Source organism: Lampris incognitus, chromosome 20 (genome assembly GCF_029633865.1).
Source record: "Lampris incognitus isolate fLamInc1 chromosome 20, fLamInc1.hap2, whole genome shotgun sequence".
NCBI lineage: Eukaryota > Metazoa > Chordata > Actinopteri > Lampriformes > Lampridae > Lampris > Lampris incognitus.
In genome coordinates, this window is record NC_079230.1 from 21,737,865 (window position 1) to 21,759,613 (window position 21,749).

A 21,749-nucleotide genomic window follows, 5' to 3' on the forward strand; every position below is an offset into this window, starting at 1 on the left:
AAATCTCAACTTGTCTGTGCAAATATGACATTGTCTGCATCTCTACTATCAAATCTACTAGCGTTGCACCCCCGCTGGTTGAATGCTGCACTCCTGCATGCTTGAATGCCCAAATGCACATGCACAACAAAAATATTTTTTTACTGCCTCCACTGATCAGAGAGAAAGTCTGATCCCAGTTATCCCAAACAGCCACTCCCTCTTTCTTCTCTGTGCGAGTAGTGCAGACATCACCCCCATCACATTTCCCATTTCACAATATTTTTCAGAGAAAGAGGCCAATCAAGCAGGTCCTGCTGGTTGATGTCTCTCTTTAATACGAGTCCGGAGACCTAGTTCCATTAATGTATTGTAGCAAATTGAACATAATAGCACCAGAATCGTTGTACGTTTTCACTCACTTCATACGTACAGTATTACCACAGTCATTGTCCAGAGACAAATGTTTTTTATTGAGTACCTCCCCACCCGACCATCCATCCGTGCGCATTTTCAATCTGCCTTAAAATGCTATTGAACAACTGCTAATTCTCCGCCATGTCCACGTTGCCTCTCTGTCAGCGTGAATGACAACACGGATGTGGGAACTGTAATTTTCCAGTGGCCAAAAATGGAGCCGTCTATCTGGCACGGCAGCGGAGATTAAAAGATTAATAATTCAACCACAGGTCGTGAATCAAGTTCTCTTTCTTTTTGGCCGTTTCGAAAAAAGGAGCTCGCCAAGGCTGTCACCTTCAGCGGGCCCTTTCACTTTGGGTAGCTGTTTCTATTTCGTTTAGTTCAACACGGAACAGGGTTGACTTTCCGTGATCGTGTTGATATGAAGTTATAAGGTGAGGAGATGGCATATCTTCTCATTATTGACTAAATTAAATGGGCCATAGACCATTGTCCATAGTTTAACGTGGACGTGTTGGACGCCGAGTATGTTAGCAGTGTGTGTAGTTAAGTCTGCACCGGGTCAGGGTCAATCCAATTCCACTGCAGGGATACAGTAAGGATTCAGTTGAGAACTAATTGAATCATCCATAAATTATTGTGCGATGGTGATTTGCTAATCTGAATTGGCCAAATTGAAATGGAATTGACCTAAGGCCTGTTCAACTGTCTCCATTAAACAACCTTTAGGAACGCGAATGCATCCTTCATTACCTTAGCCATGTCCCAATCCCTTTCCCCCCCCCTTTCTTTTTCCCCTCTGTTTAGGGCTTCTGTTATAGCCATGAAAAGACCATCCTCACTGGCGTCAATGACACTGAGAGGACGCTCAGAAACTCACCCTCAAAATTCTCAGTGATGGTCATAATTCTTCAAACCCCTCGCGGGTATCTGTGTTTTGAAGTACCCATTCCTCTGTGTCACTCCAGCCTCCAACGTGATGTATATCCTCCGAGCGGGAGTATAAAACTCTAACCTCAAATCTCTATCCGTCTCTGTCTCTCCATCTCTTACTCCGTCTCTCTCACTTTCACGACCCCTGCCTCCCTCCCCCAACCCCCCAACCCCCCTCTCTTCACCTTCTCTCTTTTCTCTTTCTCTACTCTCTCTCATTGCAGTTGCTGGCTTCGCCTGGACACCTACTTCATTTGGAGTTTCATAGGACCAGCAACCTTGATAATTATGGTAAGCGTACCCATCACACCCCATCCCCCCAATCCACCCACGCCACCCCCACCCCCCTTCCCCCGCTCATTAACCCTACTTAGCCTGCAGGTCGCCGCTTAAATGGTCCACAGAGATCCCCTCTCCTAGTTCCCTTCCACTCTATCGTCTCTGCCCTGTTGAGCATAGATGCCACCGGCGGGCACAGAGCCGTCCAGAAAAACGGATGAGGGTTGTGCAAAATATATTGCAGTTAGTCGCCCTGGTCTAACCACTGACTGCGACGGCTTTGGCGGCAAAGTCAGAGTGAGAGAGAGAGAGTGAACTCTGCTTTGTATTCAGCGGTGAAGTAATCTGCCCAGCGATTATGATTGATTTTGTTCCTTGTCTGACTCCCTCTCCACTGCTATCTTCTCTCCATCTCTTCTTTCGGGGGTGCCGCGAGACTGCGATGGGTCCAGACAAGCTAGGAAATATAATCCTTGCACAAAGACACAAATTCTTTACTTCATGTTGTAGCATTTTTTTTTTAAGTGAAGTAATTATTGTGGCCACCCGCTATTTGAAATTATTTTCTCCATAATTTTTCTCTTCTTCATTCTAATGCAATCATGTAATATAACCTCTCTGAGATTTATTTTTCATCCATTTAAGCAAATGTTCTGCTGTGGCTAGCATTGTGATGCCAGGGATGTGAGTCATAGATCACGAGAGATGTCTAATACAAGTACCGCGACTTAAAATAAGAGGAAAAGCCACAAAAATCTGACCGATTAATCAGCTAATTTCAAGAAGGAGCCAGCCCCCTCTCTCAGCCTACATTAAAGTGTATGGTAGCTTACAGATGAAGACAGAAAATGTGCAGTTTCAGCTGAAGACACACACACACACACATACATACACACACACACACACACACACACACACACACACACACACACACACACACACACACGTGTACAACCCTCTAACGCCCAGCTTAGATCTTGTTCCCGAATCCAAACATGCATAATGCTCTTTCATGCTCCACTTTGGGTTAATCATTCACAATGCATTCCTCGCTGCTCGCCTCATGACTCACTCCCTTTCTCTCTGAGATTTACCAACAAGAATATGTAAGCTGTGGAAAAGAATAGCTGCAGATGAAATACAGTCAACCCCTCCACCCACCCTTTGGGAACTCGGGGGTAGGTTGGGGGGTGGGGGGTAAAGACAATGGCTTGCTCAATTTTAATATACCCTCCACCCCCTCGGTAATGAGCTGAACGTCACCTCCCAGTGCACTGAAGCTGTAGTTAGCATTTGAATAGCCGCAATTTTGAGGAATCAAGTAACTTTTGAAACACAACCCTGTTCGATGTCAGCAATTGATTCCCTCTCTATTTCTGCATATAATGACTCCTGAAACACAAGAAAATAATGAGATGTCCTAACCATGCTCCGTGAGTCTGTTTTGCATTTTCAAGCAGTTCAAACCAAGAACGTCTTTCCACCCCCCACCCCCCACCCCCACCCCCCCGACTGATTATACGGTAGTGCATTTAGTAGACAAATGCATAACTGCCCTGGAAAATAGTTTTAGATGTTTTAACTCAACTTGAGATGTATTTGACTTCTGCAAACATCATGGTAATTCAAACAATTCAAGATAAGTCAAGCTTCCCTTCTTGTATGTTTTTCCTTTTACAGAACCCAAATTTTTATTTTATTTCATTTCATTATTGCTCAAAACTATAGATTACATGCGATATTACACTGTACCTATGCTATACTCACCTGTACTATTTGATAATATACTACAGTATACCACACTATAAAGTGTTACACTACTCTACACTATACTGTTATATATTATACTATACAGCAGGAGTCGGGAACCTTTTTGACTGGGAGAGCCATAAAAGCCAAATATTTCTAAATATATTTCATTGAGAGCCATATAGTATTTTTAACGTATAATAAATTAAATATGTCTTACTTTTAATGCGACTTCTGGTGCTGCATGGTTTTGCTGATGGCCTTGTAGTCTGGTTCATACGTGGTGAGGTTGAGCTTCATGCAGGCGTTGAGGCTTCCATCAGTTAAACGTGAGCGTAGGTTGGTCTTAATGTTCCTCATATGCGAGAAAGACTGTTCACATGCATATGTAGAGCCAAACATGGTCAATACGGCAATACTCACACGCTGCATTGTGTGGTATGTCACAGGAAGCTCGTTCCAAGTTTTAAGAATCAGCTGGTCTTCAGGTTGAAGATTTTTCATTTCTGTCCACTTGTGTTCCCTCGCCAGCTCTGCTCGCTGTCGCGCAAGACTTTCCAACTCTCCATTAAGTGACTTGAACTTACTCATCCACATGTCTGATGCCTTCAGGTCAGCAACTTCCAGCTCAAAGTCTCCGATAGAGACCCCGGGGATGCATGTCAGGTCGATTTTGTCCACTGCACACTCATGTGGATGAGTGATGAACTTGAAAAGACCAGTGCGCGCACGAAATTCTCCAAAACGTGCTTTGAATGACTGCAGGAGATTGAACGTAAAGCCAGCTAGCTGCTGGAGATCCAGATGTTGAGTGGAGTCACTTGCTAAGCATGCATCTCTAAATTGTTGCAGTCTTTCAAAGTGCAGAAGACGACCTGTTTCAATGTCCCTGAGAAAGACTTCCAGCTTGCTTTCAAATGCAAACACTGCTTGTTGAAGGGATGAGATTGTATTTCCAATACCTTGCATTTTCACATTGAGCTGGTTCAGATGGCCAGTTATGTCCACGAGATAGTGAAACTGCAGGAGCCAGTCAGTGTTGTCTAGCTCAGGATGCTTGACGCCTTTCATTTCAAGAAAAGTCCGGATTTCACTCAGGCAAGCTGCAAAACGGCTGAGCACCTTCCCCCTTGACAACCAACGCACGTTGCTGTGTAAAAGCAGACCGGGATAATGATTCCCAACTTCTTCTAACAGAGCTTTAAACTGGCGATCATTTAAAGCTCGGGCAACAATAAAGTTGACCACTCGAATGACCAGAGACATCACCTCGCCAAGCTCCTGGCCACACGTCTGAGCGCAAAGCGCCTCCTGGTGCAGGATGCAATGAAAACTTAGGATGGCTCTCTTTTCATGTTCACGGAGAAGCGCTACAAATCCTTTGTTCTTCCCCAACATACAGGGTGCACCATCAGTACAGACAGAAATAAGTTTATCCATCGGTAGTTTTTTTTCTTTAGCAAACTCCATGAAAGACATGAATAAATCCTCTCCTCTTGTTGTCCCTTTCATTGGCAAAACAGCCAAGCTTTCCTCACGCAGTGTGTCACCTGCAGCATACCTGGCAATGATACTGCACTGAGATAGATGGCTAACGTCTGTTGACTCATCTAACGCGAGAGAAAAGTATGTCCCGGCGTTTATGTCCTTAATTTGTGTTTCCTCGACTTGATTTGCCATCATGATGCTACGATCGTGCACAGTTCTTGCTGACAGGGGCATGTCTTTTATTCGTTTGATTATCTTGTCTTTATTTGGGAAGTCATCAAACAGTTCATTGGCCACATCAAGCATGAATGTTTTGGCATACTCGCCATCTGTGAATGACTTTCCATTCCTTACTATTGCCAAAGCCCCCGCAAAGCTAGCGGAATTCCCGTCACCTTGCTTGGTCCACACACGTAGTTGCTGCTGACTCGTCTGCACTCTCCGCTGTAGCTCCTCGCATGCCCTTTTCCTGCTGTCCCCCGCTGGATATTTCGATGCAAATGAAGCATGGTGCGTATCGAAGTGCCGCTTTATATTTGACCGTTTCATCGATGCAATGTTATCATTGCATATTAGAAATACCGCAGATCCTGCTCTCTCCACAAATGCAAATTCCTCTGTCCACGCAGCCTGGAATGCACGGTAATCATCGTCTTTTTTTCTTTTCGCCATCTTTTCCGTTACAAGGGTTGAAGCGGATAAACTAGTTGGCTATCTGATAAAATTGATTTCTTCACCTTTACAATGACCCGGACATGCTCGCGAGCCATTGGTTCCCGACCCGACCCACGGGTGACCCGTGACCCGTGAAATTTATCTTCAAAACTAATTTCTGTTTACTTTAAAATGACACAGTATTATTAAGAAATATCACAAGTATTTTAAAATCAGTTCCAAACTGATTTTTTTGAAATTTTCAACTCAAAATTGTCTGGGAGCCATATGCCGTCACCGGAAGAGCCATATATGGCTCGCGAGCCATAGGTTCCCGACCGCTGCTATACAGTATAGTATGATAATAGTATAGTATAATATAGAAAAATAAACTGTTAATCTACTGCCAATAGAACTAAAATCACAATTAGAAATAAATAACTTCACTGTCCCACTAGCTTTTTAGGGCACAGATTTTGTGATTGTTTCTGTTGCATTCAATATAGTAGAATTAAACTGTTCCTTGTTCTGCTGGAGACACCTCAGACCTGCTTAAGGACCCCTGGGGACCCTGGACCCCACTTAAAGACAATGTCATTTTCTGTCAATCACATTTCCCAGATCCCACAACTGAAACAGCCCAACGACCCTCGCAGATGATGTCTGTAATCAATAACTGACATGTTGATCAAATACTCTCACCAGATACTTCCACCAGAAAGAAAACAAATGCAGCACCGCCTGCATCTATATTTTCTGCTCTTTCTCAAAAAGTACAGCATACTTGGCAGAGTTGAAGATGTGAAGATTTTCATTGGGAGTGACGAAGAAGGCTAGGATTAGGAACGAGTACATTTGAGGGACAGCTCAGGTTGGACGGTTTGGAGACAAAGCAAGAGAGGCAAGATTGAGATGGTTTGGGCGTGTGGAGGAGAGATGCTGGGTATATTGGGAAAAGGATGCTGAATATGGAGCTTCCAGGGAAGACAAAAAAAGGAAGGCCAAGGAGGGGGTTTATGGATGCGGTGAGGGAGGACATGCAGGTGGCTGGTGTGACAGAGGAAGATTTAGAGGACAGGAAGAGATGGAAACGGATGATCCGCTGTGGCGACCCCTAACGGGAGCAGCCGAAAGTAGTAGTAGATACAAGTACAGCAGACAGTTGCCTCGCCTGTTACGATCAGTGGAGGCGGACCCAAAGGCAGAAACAGACAATGGAATTAAGTGATGTAAGGGTTTATTGTAGGAATAAAGGGGGATGAGGATGGCAGGCATGGCAGAAAGTAGAGAGGCGATGGCGGATGGCAGAGCTGGACTGAGTTGGGCGGGTGAGGGAGTGAGCGTCGCTGGCAGAGGATAAGCAAGCAGACGAGGCAGACGGGAACTGGAGAGTAGTGATCCTGCAGGCACAGGGAGACACAGTGGTAAATACAAGCAACAAAAACAGCACGAGGAATAACTCTGAATGTGCAGCTGCTGAGAGTTGGAGACTAACACCGTGGTTGAAACGACGGTCTGGTGATGAGTGGATGGAGAACTGGAGTCGATATACTGCTGAGTTGATGGAAGGCAGGTGTGCAGGCTGGGCGGGCAAGGTGAATGAACCGTGAATCAGGAGGGAGCCGGAGAGTGACGGGGAATGACGCCACGCCCACACCACACACACACAAACACACGCAAACACACGCACACACACACACACACACACACACACACACACACACACACACACACACACACACACAGAAACAGACAGGGGGAAACAGAAGACGCCGGGGAAAAGGGAAACACAAGGGAAATAACTGGCGGCACAGCCAGGGCTGTGAAATCGCCTCTGTTCCTTGCTCAGTTCAATGTACCAAAATGTAATTTTCATAGGATTTTGCGCTCTGTTTGGTAAAGTGCTAAATCAGATCCCGATGTACCATTACAGCTGCGGAGAGCGGCGCTGGCTGAAAATGGATAGAGGTGAACATGCAAGCTTCGCCTCCGTTGACGTTTTCTCTCCATGAATCTTTGTGTCCTCTCTTAGCTCAACGTGATCTTCCTGGGCATCGCTCTCTACAAGATGTTCCATCACACAGCCATCTTAAAACCAGACTCCGGTTGCCTGGACAACATAAAGTAAGAGCACTCAGATCACTGAAGCATCCTTTAGAAAATCTCAAAAATAGTTTTTCCATCAGAGTTTTGCATTGTGTCAAGCTGCTGAGATGTCTCGAGAACCTCACAGACTTTGAGACATTTTAGGTTCACTCGAGATGTTTTTGTTTATTTTGAAAGCATAGAGATATTTCACAAGCATTACCCCCCCTTCCTCATTCCTTTCAGTTTCTCTGACTCAGCAGCGACTTGTTCTGTGAGATATCTTTATTGCGCTTCACAATCAGCTGCTCTCTGACACACGAGGGGACCAAGACAAAACTGGTCTTCTCCGGAACAATCTTGTTTTGCCTCACTCACCTGTTATTTTGGAGTCTTTATATCAAGCACTTAAATTTGTGAGCGCCCCAGCCCGAGGGTCCAGGAATTAAACCCTGCAGGTAAGCATCTCTCATTATGCTTAAAGGTTATGTCAGCCTGGGTTAAAGCGAGACAGGGATTCGGCTGGGCGTCCATCATTATCTAAAGAGCATGCTTGTCCGTGCGGGGAAAGGCCAGGAGAGAATCTGACGGCATTAACCTGGTGTTATCTCAACGTGGACATGGCATGGATGAATATTCATAGTGTGTGTGTGCATCCGTAGATGTGCGTGTTTGTGCGTGTGCCAGATTGCCTTTCAGATAGCAAGAAATTATGAATGACGTTATAAAACTTGATGCTTATTGCTTCGGTATTTATAGGCGCCACTACGTCTATGTGTAAATCTCTGATATACATCAGCTCTGGGAATACGTGTTATTCAAGAATTGTTCTACCAGGAGCGATTAAAATTCAAAGAAGAAGGAGGAGGAGGAGGAGAGGTCTTGCTTGGTTTTTTTTTTTAAATAATTAAGCTTTACATGAGCTTTGATTTCCAAGTGTGCCCACCGCATGGGTGGATGAAGTACACAGCTCCCTCATTTAAATCGAGTCAGTATAGATGCTGTATATTCCACGTGGACTAACGCTTTAGGAAAACTAAAAACCTTCCTTTCAAATTTCTACTCACGTGAAATTGTTGAAGTAATGCACATTCAATACAGGGGTCTCGTACAATGCGGGGGGCTAGATTAAGGTAATGGGCTGAGATATGTTGACTGTGCGTCCTCTTAAAAAGATGCTGGCGGGGCGTCCGGGTAGCGTAGCGGTCTATCCTGTTGCCTACCAACACGGGGATCGCTGGTTTGAATCCCCATGTTATCTCCGGCTTGGTCGGGCGCCCCTACAGACACAATTGGCCGTGTCTGCGGGTGGGAAGCCTGATGTGGGTATGTGTCCTGGTCCCTGCACTAGCACCTCCTCTGGTCAGCCGGGGCACCTGTTCGGGGGGTGAGGGGAACTGGGGGGGACTAGCGTGATCCCCCCACGGGCTACGTCCCCCTGGTGAAAATCTTCACTGTCAGGTGAAAAGAAGTGGCTGGCGATTCCACATGTATCGGAGGAGGCATGTGGTAGTCTGCCGCCCTCCCTGGATAAGCAGCGACCAGGACAGCTCGGAAGAGTGGGGTATTGGACAGGTACAATTGGGGAGAAAAAGTGTGGGTGGGGTGTGTGTGTGTGTGTGTGTGTGTGTGGGGGGGGGGGTGCTGGCTTAAACTCAGCCAAATATGATTGAATATGGTTGACAGATAATTTAACAAAAGGGGGTTAAAAAATAAAAAAGGAAATAAAAACCCTTTACTTAAGATTGAAGTGTTAGTTGTAATGGTGGTATAAATTAAAGATATGAATAATTAAAAAAAGGAAAGGAGGGGTCAGGGAGAGGAGGGGAGGGGAGTTGTGTATGAATGTGTGTAGTGGTATGGGTGCGTGTATGTATATGCATAAACAGATAAGGTGAATTGAGAAGATAGAGGTGCATGTATGATACGGAATGTATACAAGATTCTAGAACACCTCACTGTCTCAGTATAGCCACGGCCGGGCCCCACCTGTTAATAAATATATCTTTCTGAAGTCTCATGTTATTTGTTCCATCTGATATATTTCCCAAACTTTCTCATTCCATAATTGTATGTTGGGGGGTCAGGTTTTAACCACTTAGTTGTGATGCATCTAATTGCTGCTGTTAGTAATATTTGTAAAAGGTTTTTCTTTTGCTCTTCCATCAATCGGCGTTAATGCCAGTAATGCCATCTTTGGATCTTCTGTGAAGTTTTGCTGGAATACTTCTTTAAGGGCCTCAAACACCTCTTCCCAAAATGTTCTTAATTTAGGGCATGTCCAAAATATGTGGGTATGGTTGCCAATTTGTGTTCCACAGTTTCTGCAGCATTTATTTGAGTGTGTTGGACCCATTTTAGCCACTATTTCTGATGTCTGAAAGAATCTCATAATTACCTTCCATTTGAATTCCCTCCATGTATATGAATTGGTTCCTAGATTTGCTTCAGTGCACACTACTTCCCACATGTCCTGTGGTATATCTATTCATTTTGGTTCCCCGTCTTCCTTTTATCTGCAGTGTATTATTCATATTCAAGTCTAAAAATATTTGGTAAACATGACATGTGACTTTCTTATCCCCAATCCCTGTTTGTCACTTTATCAAGAACTCTTCAGTTGGAGTGGGCACCAATACTCTATCCCACTCTTTATGTTTTCTAAAAAGTCCCTTAATTGTAAATATCAGAAAAAAATCTGTGTTAGGAAGCATCAGTTCTTCTCTCAGCTGTTCAGATGGTTTAAGGATGCCATCCTTATGAAGTTAGTGTCGATTAGTGAGTCCATGTTCTGACCATTTTCTAAAACCTGCATCCGTATGGGAGGGTACAAAATCCCTCATAAATCCAATACTAGTTAGCACAGAAATTACTTTAGGCAGTCCAAATGACATGTTTAGTGTAAGTCTAGTCCCTTCACCCATCTGAGTTTCCTTTAGGGGGGCATCTAGGAAAGTGTGCGAAGCTTTTATTTTAGGACAACCAGTAGCTGTGGTCTTTCAGGGTTGATTAAAAAGAAATGTTGCTTTGTGGCAGAGATACATGATGAATTACTTAAGATGGGAGAACTCAAATTATGTATATGTACCTCCAAAGTGTACTTCAGTGAGTCAAAATACGTCGTTTTCATCTCACCGTTGATTTTTAGTTGGGCACAGCTGACGTGTAACTCATTGTCAAATACTCTTATCATGAGTATTTGATGAGTAGCCGTGTTATAGTTTGAAATAAAAGTTGTGTTGCTTTTGTTTTGTTGTGTTTTTCCCCCTCCACTGCACAGTGACACAGCATCTTTGGCTCCAGATACCTAATGTCAGAGCAGACTGATTCTCCAGATGGAGTGAAGTTGTTCTGCTGCCTATTTGCTGTGATGGATAAGGGTCCGTGCTATGTTTTGCTGTCTACCTCGGCATTTTTAAGGCACTCTGGACACATTAGTCTGGTTTATGGTCAGCGTGCTGGCTGCTGCTTCAGAGCCTCGCGTCACCTGGCTCCGCAGAGCGCCCCTTGTCTGCCCTCCATTCTCTCAGCAAGGAAATAACACACATTTAGCGTTGGGGAGACACCTGCATCAACAGATACATGGAGAGATACCCGGCTTCATGCTCTGTAGACACACATACACACACACACACACAATAGATACATACTCTCACACACATATATGTACATGTACGTATACACTCTGTCACACACACACACACATACACACACACACATATATATATATATCTATATATATATAGATATATATATATATATAAATAGATAAATTTGTTAAAAGAAACACTCAACGGTAGGGAAAGTGCTCAACAAATAAGGAGCAAAATAATTCAGTGATGATGATTGCTCATGGCATGAAACAGGCTTGTACTGTCTCATAAAGAATTTACTCGACTCACTATATATTTTTTTTTTCTCCCTCCCGCGGTCCAAAGTCATGTAGGTCAGGTGAATCAGCCATACTAAATTGTCCCTAGGTGTGTGTGTGTGTATGGGGGGGACTGTGATTGCCTGGCAGCCTGTCCAGGGTGTTGCCCCGCCTGCCGCCCAATGACTGCTGGGATAGGCTCCAGCATCCCCGCAACCCTAATTAGGATAAGCGGCTTGGATAATGGATGTACACATATACAACACACACACACACACACATATATATATGTATATACTATATCAACACATACAGGAAAAAAAAGGTTTAATACATTGCAGTAAAGGCCTGCTAGTGTGCGACGCACGAAACAGGCCTGTACTGCAAATGTATTAAAACTTTTTTTCCTGTATCTGTGTTGATATTCCGCCCCTCATTAGTTGAGCACTTACAACTGATGGTTTTGGAAAAAAAAAATGCTATATATATATATACTATATACACACACACACACACACACACACACACACACACACACACACACATATAGATAGATAGATAGATAGATAGATAGATAGATAGATAGATAGATAGATAGATAGATAGATAGATAGATAGATAGATAGATAGATAGATAGATAGATAGATAGATACACACACACACACACACACACATACACACACACGTGTTGATATATATAGTTTATACATGTAAATGTATATACTCTCTCTGACATATACATATATGTAAATGTATACTCTCACTCACACACAATAAACTCAATCTCACGTTTGTGTTTTACACACACACACACACACACACACACACACACACACACACACACACACGGCGCTGTACACAAAATCCCCTACCATTTCTGCCCTAGCTGGTGTTCACTGAAACGACACCACCTTACCAAGAGGATGTGTGCTCTGTGAACTACTAGTGACATTTCTTCCTGAATCTGACACATTAGCTGTGTGTGTGTGTGTGTGTGTGTGTGTGTGTGTGTGTGTGTGTGTGTGTGTGTGTGTGTGTGTGTGTGTGTGTGTGTGTGTGTGTGTGTGTGTGTGTGTGTGTGTGTGTGTGTGTGTGTGTGTGTGTGTGTGTGTATGGCTGTCCTCCAGAACACGACCCTTAGATTAGTCTTTCAGATGAGAGACTCCGTCATGTGACTAAACTAGAGTGATCTGACAGCAGACAGGTTCAGCAGGGAAATGTGACTCAGTCAGACCGGGACTTGTTCCATTACTGTTCCTGCTTTCAGAGGGCGTGTTTCTTTACAAGAGAACCTTCCTGAAAAAATACATGATTAAATAAAATACATCACCATTAGTACTGGAGTTTGGTCTCAGTTCATAGCGATCATAAAACATGCTTACGGAATAGTAAGGCTGTCTTTCTGATCTGCTGCCTTTGTTTTTAAAGAAATGTGTCATGATCCTGACCCGCTGGTGATTGATGGCTGACCATCGTGTGGCATCAAACCCTGTTTCACCCAGGATCAGGTCAGGCGTAGCTTTGGGACTGAGGAGAGATCGCAGTCTCATTTGTGTGTGTGTGTGTGTGTGTGTGTGTTTATCTCCACTCTAGGACAGCTTTTTCATGATGCCACCAGGGGGCTGGTGGATATTCTTTGTGGTTATTGAAGAAGTTGTGGGCAGAAGAATACTTGGTCTCCAATATCCGGACGTGCGTGCGTGCGTGCGTGTGTGTGAGAGAGATTCATCATGAGCCCTTCGTAGGAGCACTGGTCTTGTTCGTCTCGTGGCGAGATACCAGCTACCGGAGTTTGGCGTGTTGTGTAATTTATCACACCGGCTCCCTGCAGTGTATCAAAGACCGACCCCGGGACCGGGGGTCTTTCAGACCACAAAACAAGAGTCCGAAATGTTTTAGATCAGCGCTGAAAAATGGGAATGACGTTGTGTGGTTTTCTTCTCGGCCCTCATTTGTCTTCCACGCTATTAGTTGAGACTCATTACCCAGCACACACATACATGCACACATGTGTACACTCAACACACACCAAGCGCTGGCATGTACCGGGGAAGCCGACCAGATATTTTTTAGCCAAGTTCTCACCTTAACTACCGTTCTGACCGTTATTCCTGCAGACACACGCGTGTAATACTGCAGTTTGTCAGCTTTTTAGGGGAAATCAAACTCATCCACTTCCTTTTGACTGGTGTTTGTCGCTTGGTGAAGTGGTCGGCGCTGTGAAGCCATGAGTCAATACTGATGGGTTTAGGTCCAAAGGCCATGGCTGAAACTCTGAAACACACCATTAGGTTTGGGTTCACAAAGAAAAAAGCAGTCGCTCCTGTTGCAAATCAGAACAGGAAAGCCTGGAGCGTCCGGGTCGCATAGTGGTCTACTCTGTTGCCTACCAATACAGGAATCGCCGGTTCAAATCCCTGTGTTACGTCCGGCTTGGTCGGGCATCCCTGTAGACACAATCGGCCGTGTCTGCGGGTGGGAAGCCGGATGTGGGTATGTGTCCTGGTCGCTGCACTAGCACCTCCTCTGGTCGGTTGGGGTGGGCCGGGAGCCGGGGAGGATAGCATGATCCTCCCATGCGCTACGTCCCTCTGGCGAAACTCCTCACCGTCAGGTGAAAAGAAGCAGCTGGCTACTCCATGTGTATCGGAGGAGGCATGTGGTAGTCTGCAGCCCAACCCAGATCAGCAGAGGGGGGTGGAGCAGCGACCGGGACAGCTCAGAAGAGCGGGGTGATTGGCCAGGTACAAATGGGGAGAAAAAAATTGGGGGGTGGAAAGCCTTTACTCGTCCTGCAGAACTGGCTTTAGCCTTTGACAGCGGTGTGGGTTCAGACACGTGTGAGACCCTGGTAATTGAAGAGCGACGCGGTTAATTTAGTGAGGTGTGCCTTGTTCTCCCATGATCTTTTCATCTGTTCTGCTGTTTTATCGCCTGGTGTCACTTTCTCTGTTCAGATTTCATCACGCTGCTTCGTTTTAACAGAAATGTTACATCTCTCTTTCACTGTGCATCTCTTCTTCTCCCAGCTCTTCTTCTTCTGTGTGATTACAGCTAGCACCACGCCTTGTTATCTCATGCTATGTTTATCTGGAGCATCGCTCTGGTTCTCATCTTCTGTTGTGTGCCCCCCCCCCCGCTTTTTATTTTAGCTACCGCTATTATGACGGCTGTATTATTGTGGAATGGCACTGGTAAGATGCAACGTCTCTCGACAAAAGGTGTAGCATAGATCTGATGCTGTGTTTTGATGTGTGTTTTTGCCCCTCCCTCGTATCCCCCCCCCCCATTTCCATTCGAGACGTGCATTAGAGGAAAATAGAGGGAAAAAAATACGTGCTGGTGCAACCTCAAGTAAACACTGAAACCTCTGCTTTTGACGACAACCAACCGAACGGCATCTTCGGAGAGGGGGGGGGGGTCGGTTTTGCATTAGCCGACTTGACCCTTGGACGAGGATGTGTTCGGGATAATGTTGCGGTGCCGGAAATAAAAAGGAAAAATGAGAAGAATAAATGAAAATTCGATGCCGCTGTGTTCGGTTAACAGTTTGAGGCGATTAGCATTTCCTTTCAGGGATACCTTTTTGGTTAAACAATTAACACCCCGTGGAGAAGATCACGTCGTGTCGTTGTTTTCCTCCCAGAAACGGCCCGTTCGGTTGCCTTTATGCAGATTAAAAGAGGGCTGAATTGACCAACTGCAATCTCGTACTCCGGCGCCACGGCGCCGCTGCAGATTGAGTCGTTCAAAAGAAAATCGGTGGTAATTTGATACCGCGGTCTGAATTACATTCCTCCTCAGAATTATTCGTTTTTTACATTTCTCCTTGATGATTAGCACAATAAAGCCCTTTAACCCCCCCCCCACACACACACACACACCACACACTGCAGAAGCGCACGAGAGCTCTTTCTTCTATCAGAGAGCCATTGGGAACCTACATTTCAAGCAGTATCATTCAAGTTGCTCGGTGGGATACGCTCCAGGGTTTAATCCACACACCGAGATTGCCCAAGCATTACGAGAACTTGAATATGATGACCTGGTTTGCCAAATTTTGCGTGTACATATCGGCCATGTTCACAGTGGCACGGTCGCCTCACAGCAAGAAGGTCCTGGGTTCGAGCCCTGGGGTAGTCCAACCTTGGGGGTCATTCCCGGGTCGTCCTCTGTGTGGCATTTGCATGTTCTCCCCGTGTCTGTGTGGGTTTCCTCCAGGTGCTCCAGTTTCCTCCCACAGTCCAAAGACATGTAGGTCAGATGAATCGGACATACTAAATTGTCCGTAGGTGTGAATGTGTTGGCCCTGTGATGGCCTGGCGGCCTGTCCAGGGTGTCTCCCCGCCTGCTGCCCAATGACTGCTGGGATAGGCTGCTGGATCCCTGCGACCCTAACTGGGATAAGGGCTTGCATAATGGATGGATGGATATCAGCCATGTTGAAGCCGATGGTGCCACGGGTTGCAACGAGGACCTGTTGTTGATGCATATCAATTGCATCCAGGCTTTCGACAATCGAGACAGGCTAAGACTCTTTCTTACAAGCGCTTTATTTGTAAGAGACGGGTTGCACCATTAGACGAACTCCAAGTGGAGATTCAACAGGCTCGAATCAAACTTATCAGCTCTCAGACCCATCCTCATATATTTTACCGGATAGCTCCAGGGGCAGATAAGCTATACATGGCACAACTAGTGCTCCCTTCATTCCCCATCCTCCCATATGCGTTTGCTGTGACCTCTGGTGACTTGATCATTTACCATCTCCCGAGCAAAAAAAAAAAACTGCAAGTTAGAGGTCAATGTTTTCTTCCTTTTTTTTGCCCAGTGCTTGTGTTTCCCTTTCCATTCAGGGGGCAATTGGCTTGATGAAGTACCTCTCCCACCAGGTCGTTAAGACAGCCCTGGGAAAATTATGTTTAATGGTTGCCCCAGTGATTTCATAAATCATTTATTTTGCCGCACACCTGGCCCATTTATAACTGCTGAAATGCTTCGGTCTGCCAGCACTTATGAGGGGAGCTTGATACTTCTGCGAGCCTAAATAATTACGCCCCATTTTTCTGATAGTGCACATCCCTTCCCAAAATGTGTGTATATATGGTCGTGATGTTTGAATGTGAGCGATGTCATGAATTCAGCGAATGCTGCTCAGATAAGATTATTTTTCTCTTTATTTACACTACATTGCTTTGTTAGTTTCTATGTATGTATATATGTGTGTGTGTGTGTGTGTGTGTGTGTGTGTGTGTGTGTGTGTGTGTGTGTGTGTGTGTGTGTGTGATATAGATGATTATGTATGTAGGTGAATAGGTGACTTTCTGTTCCATTTTGTGTGAAATTTGATTTAATTTTGCCTGTTTGTTGGTTTGTTTTTTTTGTTTTTTGTTTTTTGTTTTTTTGCTCTTTCCATGTTTCTCAGCTATCAGGATTACGAACCTGAGATCAAGTAAGACAAGAGTGGGAAGGGGCTGTTGTCTGTGGTGCCATCTTTCATTCACTCCTTCATAAGCACAAATCAGCACCCAGATCCATCTAGCTGCCTGTCTGAATCATTAACATGATGCATTGTGGACCGATCGCTCATGCTGAAGGATGCGTTCGCGGCGTGCATGCGGCACTTAGATACGCTGACCGTAGCAGACAAATGTGACGCGCCGGGTCTAAATGACACCGGCATCTTTTCCAGTGGACACTACAGAGCGGCGACCTTCATAGTGTTTAAGATGCAGTGCAGTTTTTCTACAGTAGGGACACTCATCAGTATCCACTGCAGGTGGACACAAAACGCTCTTCGAAGGCTCTCGAGGACTCGTCTCTCAGTTTATTTCTACATATGTAGAGGATTTCAACATGTACAGATATGAAGAGCCTACCGGTGACATGGCCCTACCTAGATCTTTTAAAAAAAACTTAACTGGGGGGGGGGGGCGTCCACGTGGCGTGGCGGTCTATCCCGTTGCCTACCAGCACGGGGATCGCCAGTTCGAATCCTCGTGTTACCTCCAGCTTGGTCGGGCGTCCCTACAGACACAATTGGCCGTGTCTGTGGGTGGGAAACTGGATGTGGGTATGTGTCCTGGTCGCTGCACTAGCGCCTCCTCTGGTCGATCGGGGCGCCTGTTTGGGGGGGTAGGGGGAACTGGAGGGAATAGCACAATCCTCCCATGCGCTACGTCCCCCCTGGCGAAACTCCTCGCTCTCAGGTGAAAAGAAGCGGCTGGCGACTCCACATGTATCAGAGGAGGCACGTGGTAGCCTGCAGCCCTCCACGGATCTCCAGTTGAGATTAAACTGGGGAAAAAAGCTGAATTTACTCACCAACATTTTTACTTCAATGAGGGAGGAACCGAACAACAAGAGCTGGGGCGACCGGGTAGCATAGCGGTCTATTCCGTTGCCTACCAACACAGGGATCACCGGTTAGAATCCCCGTGTTACCTCCGGCTTGGTCGGGCGTCCCTACAGACACAGTTGGCCATGTCTTGCAGGTGGGAACCCGGATGTGGGTATGTGTCGTGGTCGCTGCACTAGCTCCTCCTCTGGTCAGCCGGGTAGCGAAACTCCTCACTGTCAGGTGAAAAGAAGCGGCTGGCGACTCCACTTGTGTCGGAGGAGGCATGTGGTAGTCTGCAGCCCTCCCCGGATCGACAGAGGGGGTGGAGCAGCGACTGGGACGGCTCGGAGGAATGGGGTAATTGGCCGGATACAATTGGGGAGAAAAAGAAAATTCCAAAAAAAAACCAAAACAAAACCATAACGGTAAATGCATTAGCTCATATTTATCCGTACGGGAGCTAGCCGCTCGTAAAATGCTTAGTCTAATTCATACACTGTACTCAATGTCCGCTTCTGTTTTAAAGTTATTTTATCTTGTGCCTATGGTTTCTTCAGTGACTCTATTGCTTTTTAAAAAGGTAATGGCCTCACTGTCGCTGTCTGGAAGGACGGCAGGAAATAAAGACTAAATGTACATTTCATCCTTAGTTCTCATCAAGCAACCCTTTGTCAGTTTCCCAGTATTTCCTCTCCCGTCTCCTTCACCCGGACTCGTTCTTCTGGTCCCTTCAGTCCGCAGCCATTGACCGTCCACTATATTTCCTATAGGAGTTGGTGTTGAATTCATCTCCCTGTTGTTGTGGTTGTTGTTTTTCTTTGCTAAACACTCGGGCGGGTACAGTGCGTACCCCCACAGCGGTGTCCAGGTACTCTGACTTTAATACGGGTGAAATCTGCAGTGAACGCCAGAGCGTTTAAATCACCCACACCTCCGTTTACCCTCACAACTCATTTTTAGTGATGCAATTTAAATGTGAGCGGATGAGGTGGGCCGTAAAGTTTCAAGGCAGTAACGCTGCGATATTATGTCAAGGCTTGGCCGAGCTATGTGTAAAAAAAAAAAAAAAAATGCAACCCCCCCCCCCCCCTGTATTAGTTTAACCCCGGGGAGGACATAAACCCACACATCTTTCAGCTGACTTATGCTATGTCATGTAAAGAAGATAAACAGAATGCAGAATCAGGTTTCTAAGATGGCTACTCCACTGTGTTTTCTCTCTTCTTTTTCCAGGTCATGGGTGATCGGGGCCGTCGCGTTGCTCTGCCTGCTGGGCCTGACGTGGGCTTTCGGCCTGATGTATGTCAACGAGAGCACAGTTGTCATGGCCTACCTCTTCACCATCTTCAACTCCCTGCAGGGGATGTTCATCTTCATCTTTCACTGTGTCTTACAGAAGAAGGTACGGACTCAACCCTTCGGGCGAATGTGCCAGCCACAGAGTAATCTCAAAACCGTAGCCTCAGTTTCCCTTTAGAAATATTTGCAAGATTTGGACTGTCAGTTTTCTTTACACAGTATGATGGTCTTTTCAGGGATGTAATTCATCGTTGCATTTTTACAGTGAATCAGTATGTGTGTGTGTGTGTGTGTGTGTGTGTGTGTGTGTGTGTGTGTGTGTGTGTGTGTGCGCGCGCACCTTCATTGCATGTGTGTTTACATACAGGTGCGTAAGGAGTATGGGAAGTGCCTGCGTACTCACTGCTGCAGCAGCAAAAGCGTGGAGAGCTCTATTGGCTCTGGTAAAAATACCGCCTCGCGCACGCCCGGGCGCTACTCCACCGCGTCACAGGTAGCAATCTGCTGTTTATTTATTTATATAACTCAATTTCCCTCCCTTATCTTCCCCTTGTCTCATTTTATCTTTTTGCCCACGAGGGACAAAGCTGCTGCTATTTCAGTAAAGGGAACGCCGCTGAATCTTTGCCTTTAAAATATATGACTCTCACGCCTTAGGACAGCGCCGCATGTTTTATTGAACGTGTCCGGTTCTCACCAGCAGCCTGAACACGACAGAAGCCGCCCTTTCTGCTGATCTGGGATTTAACACAGATGTACATGAACAAAGAATCTAAATGTAGAAAAAAAAAACTGTGATGACCGTTCTCGAATACAGAAAATCAGCTTTCTGTTCATTTTCAATGGTGCAGCTCTGCGACGGTTTGCTGTGAACAGGCTCAGGTCTTGACGCTGGTGAGGGGATACGCCATCCTCACAAATGCAGGTCAATAACAAGAACCGGGTAAATTCTTAAACTGGGCTCTAAACCTTCTTGTAACATGAGCTGGGAATGGATTTGGGGCATTAGGTATTAAAATGAGCCGCCTTGAGACGCTGTGACTGTCCGTTTTCCATAGTTTGGGGTTTTTTTCTTCCAGCGCTTGTGTATAAATAGTGCCCAGAATCGAGCGTGCAGTGACATGCGAGGAGGAGAGCACCATTCAGCGTTCGGATTACAGCTCTTAATGATATCTAGGGCTTTAACACGATGGCTGTGACCCCGGCTCCCATCCATGAGAGGGACAGAAATGGAAGCGTTCATAAAGACGGGGTAATTTATAGGCTACTCTGGCGTTTCTAAATGAACATGTTATTAGCAGAGTGCATTGTACACCGCTGGCTGTGAACGGCTGTGAGTCCCCATATGCAGCCGTTCAACATAACGGGGATGGGAACGGCCCGACGTGTGTTTTGATAACATAAGCCATGACAATACTTGCTGCCATTTTCATATGATGAGCCGGGAATTAACAAGATGTTTGCTTTCCCAAACACAGACACAGAAACGTGTTTAAAATAACGTACGTATTATCGAACGTAACACCCAGACGGAGCAAAGGCCTTTTTGAGATTTCACACATCGTTTCTGTTGGAAAGTTTCCACAAAAAAGCAGCCACAGCCACAGCCTTTGTAACTCGGCTCATGACTCATGTGGTGGGCGTCCGGGTAGCGTAGCGGTCTATTCCGTTGCCTACCAACACGGGGCTTGCCGGTTCGAATCCCCGTGTCACCCCCTGCTTAGTCGGGCATCCCTACAAACAAAATTGGCCGTGTCTGTGGGTGGGCAGCCAGGTATGGGTATGTCTCCTGGTCGCTGCACTTGCGCCTCCTCTGGTTGTTCAGGGGCGCCTGTTCGGGGGGGAGGGGGAACTTGGGGGAATAGCTACGCTACATCCCCCTGGTGAAACTCCTCCCTGTAAGGTGAAAAGTAGCGGCTGGCAACTCCACATGTATCGGAGGAGGCACGTGGTAGTCTGCAGCCGGCAGGGGGGTGGAGCAGCGACTGGGATGGCTTGGAAGAGTGAGGTAACTGGCCAGATACAATTGGGGAGAAAAAGGGGGACATTTTGTTTAAAAAGGAAGATTTGTGGGGTTGCAGTGACATTAAGTTTTTCTAACGCTGGTAGAAGTGGCAGTCAACTCATAAAGCTAACGCTTCAGTGATGTGATAGACAATAACAGTCTCAAAAGCAGCACGGTGTTTCAGAGCCTTATCCGACTATCGTAGCTATTCTGTCTATTGTTGTTCACTTTAATCATTCCATTATTTTCACCTTTATTCGAGTACTGGAAAAAGTCTCAGATTCTTCTGCCAGAAATAACGTGTTTGTACAAAAACACAAAATACGACATCAAAATTTATTCATGGGACACAATTAGACATTCAGCTGCTGGCTATGGTTTGTAGTATAATTCCACATCAGTGGCTCTGCCGTACTGTTTGTGACTTGTTGCAGCATTTCATCACTGGTCTTTTTGCTTTCATCAATCCAGAAATTATTAATCTTTACTTGGGGAGAGAAGAATTCCGACAACTTTTCCATGGTTCAAATACTGAATGGGAACGCTGACATTCCCCCTCTTTGCCACATTTAACCTTTTGATGTAAAATGCAAATTCCACTCTGGAGTTGAGGAGGGAGGAAAAAAATTACAAAGCTATTTTAAGC

At 45.7% G+C, this 21,749-nt stretch overlaps 1 protein-coding gene across 1 annotated transcript in view; it reads left to right on the forward strand.

The window, feature by feature from the left end:
- Positions 1-21,749, forward strand: part of LOC130130478 (adhesion G protein-coupled receptor L3-like) — a 257,830-nt gene that overhangs the window by 227,833 nt on the left and 8,248 nt on the right. Inside the window, exons 17-21 of the mRNA XM_056300187.1 lie at positions 1,557-1,623; positions 7,535-7,626; positions 16,885-16,911; positions 19,033-19,201; positions 19,466-19,591. Of these exons, the coding sequence (XP_056156162.1) occupies positions 1,557-1,623; positions 7,535-7,626; positions 16,885-16,911; positions 19,033-19,201; positions 19,466-19,591 (481 nt within the window). The remainder of the gene's footprint in view (positions 1-1,556; positions 1,624-7,534; positions 7,627-16,884; positions 16,912-19,032; positions 19,202-19,465; positions 19,592-21,749) is intronic.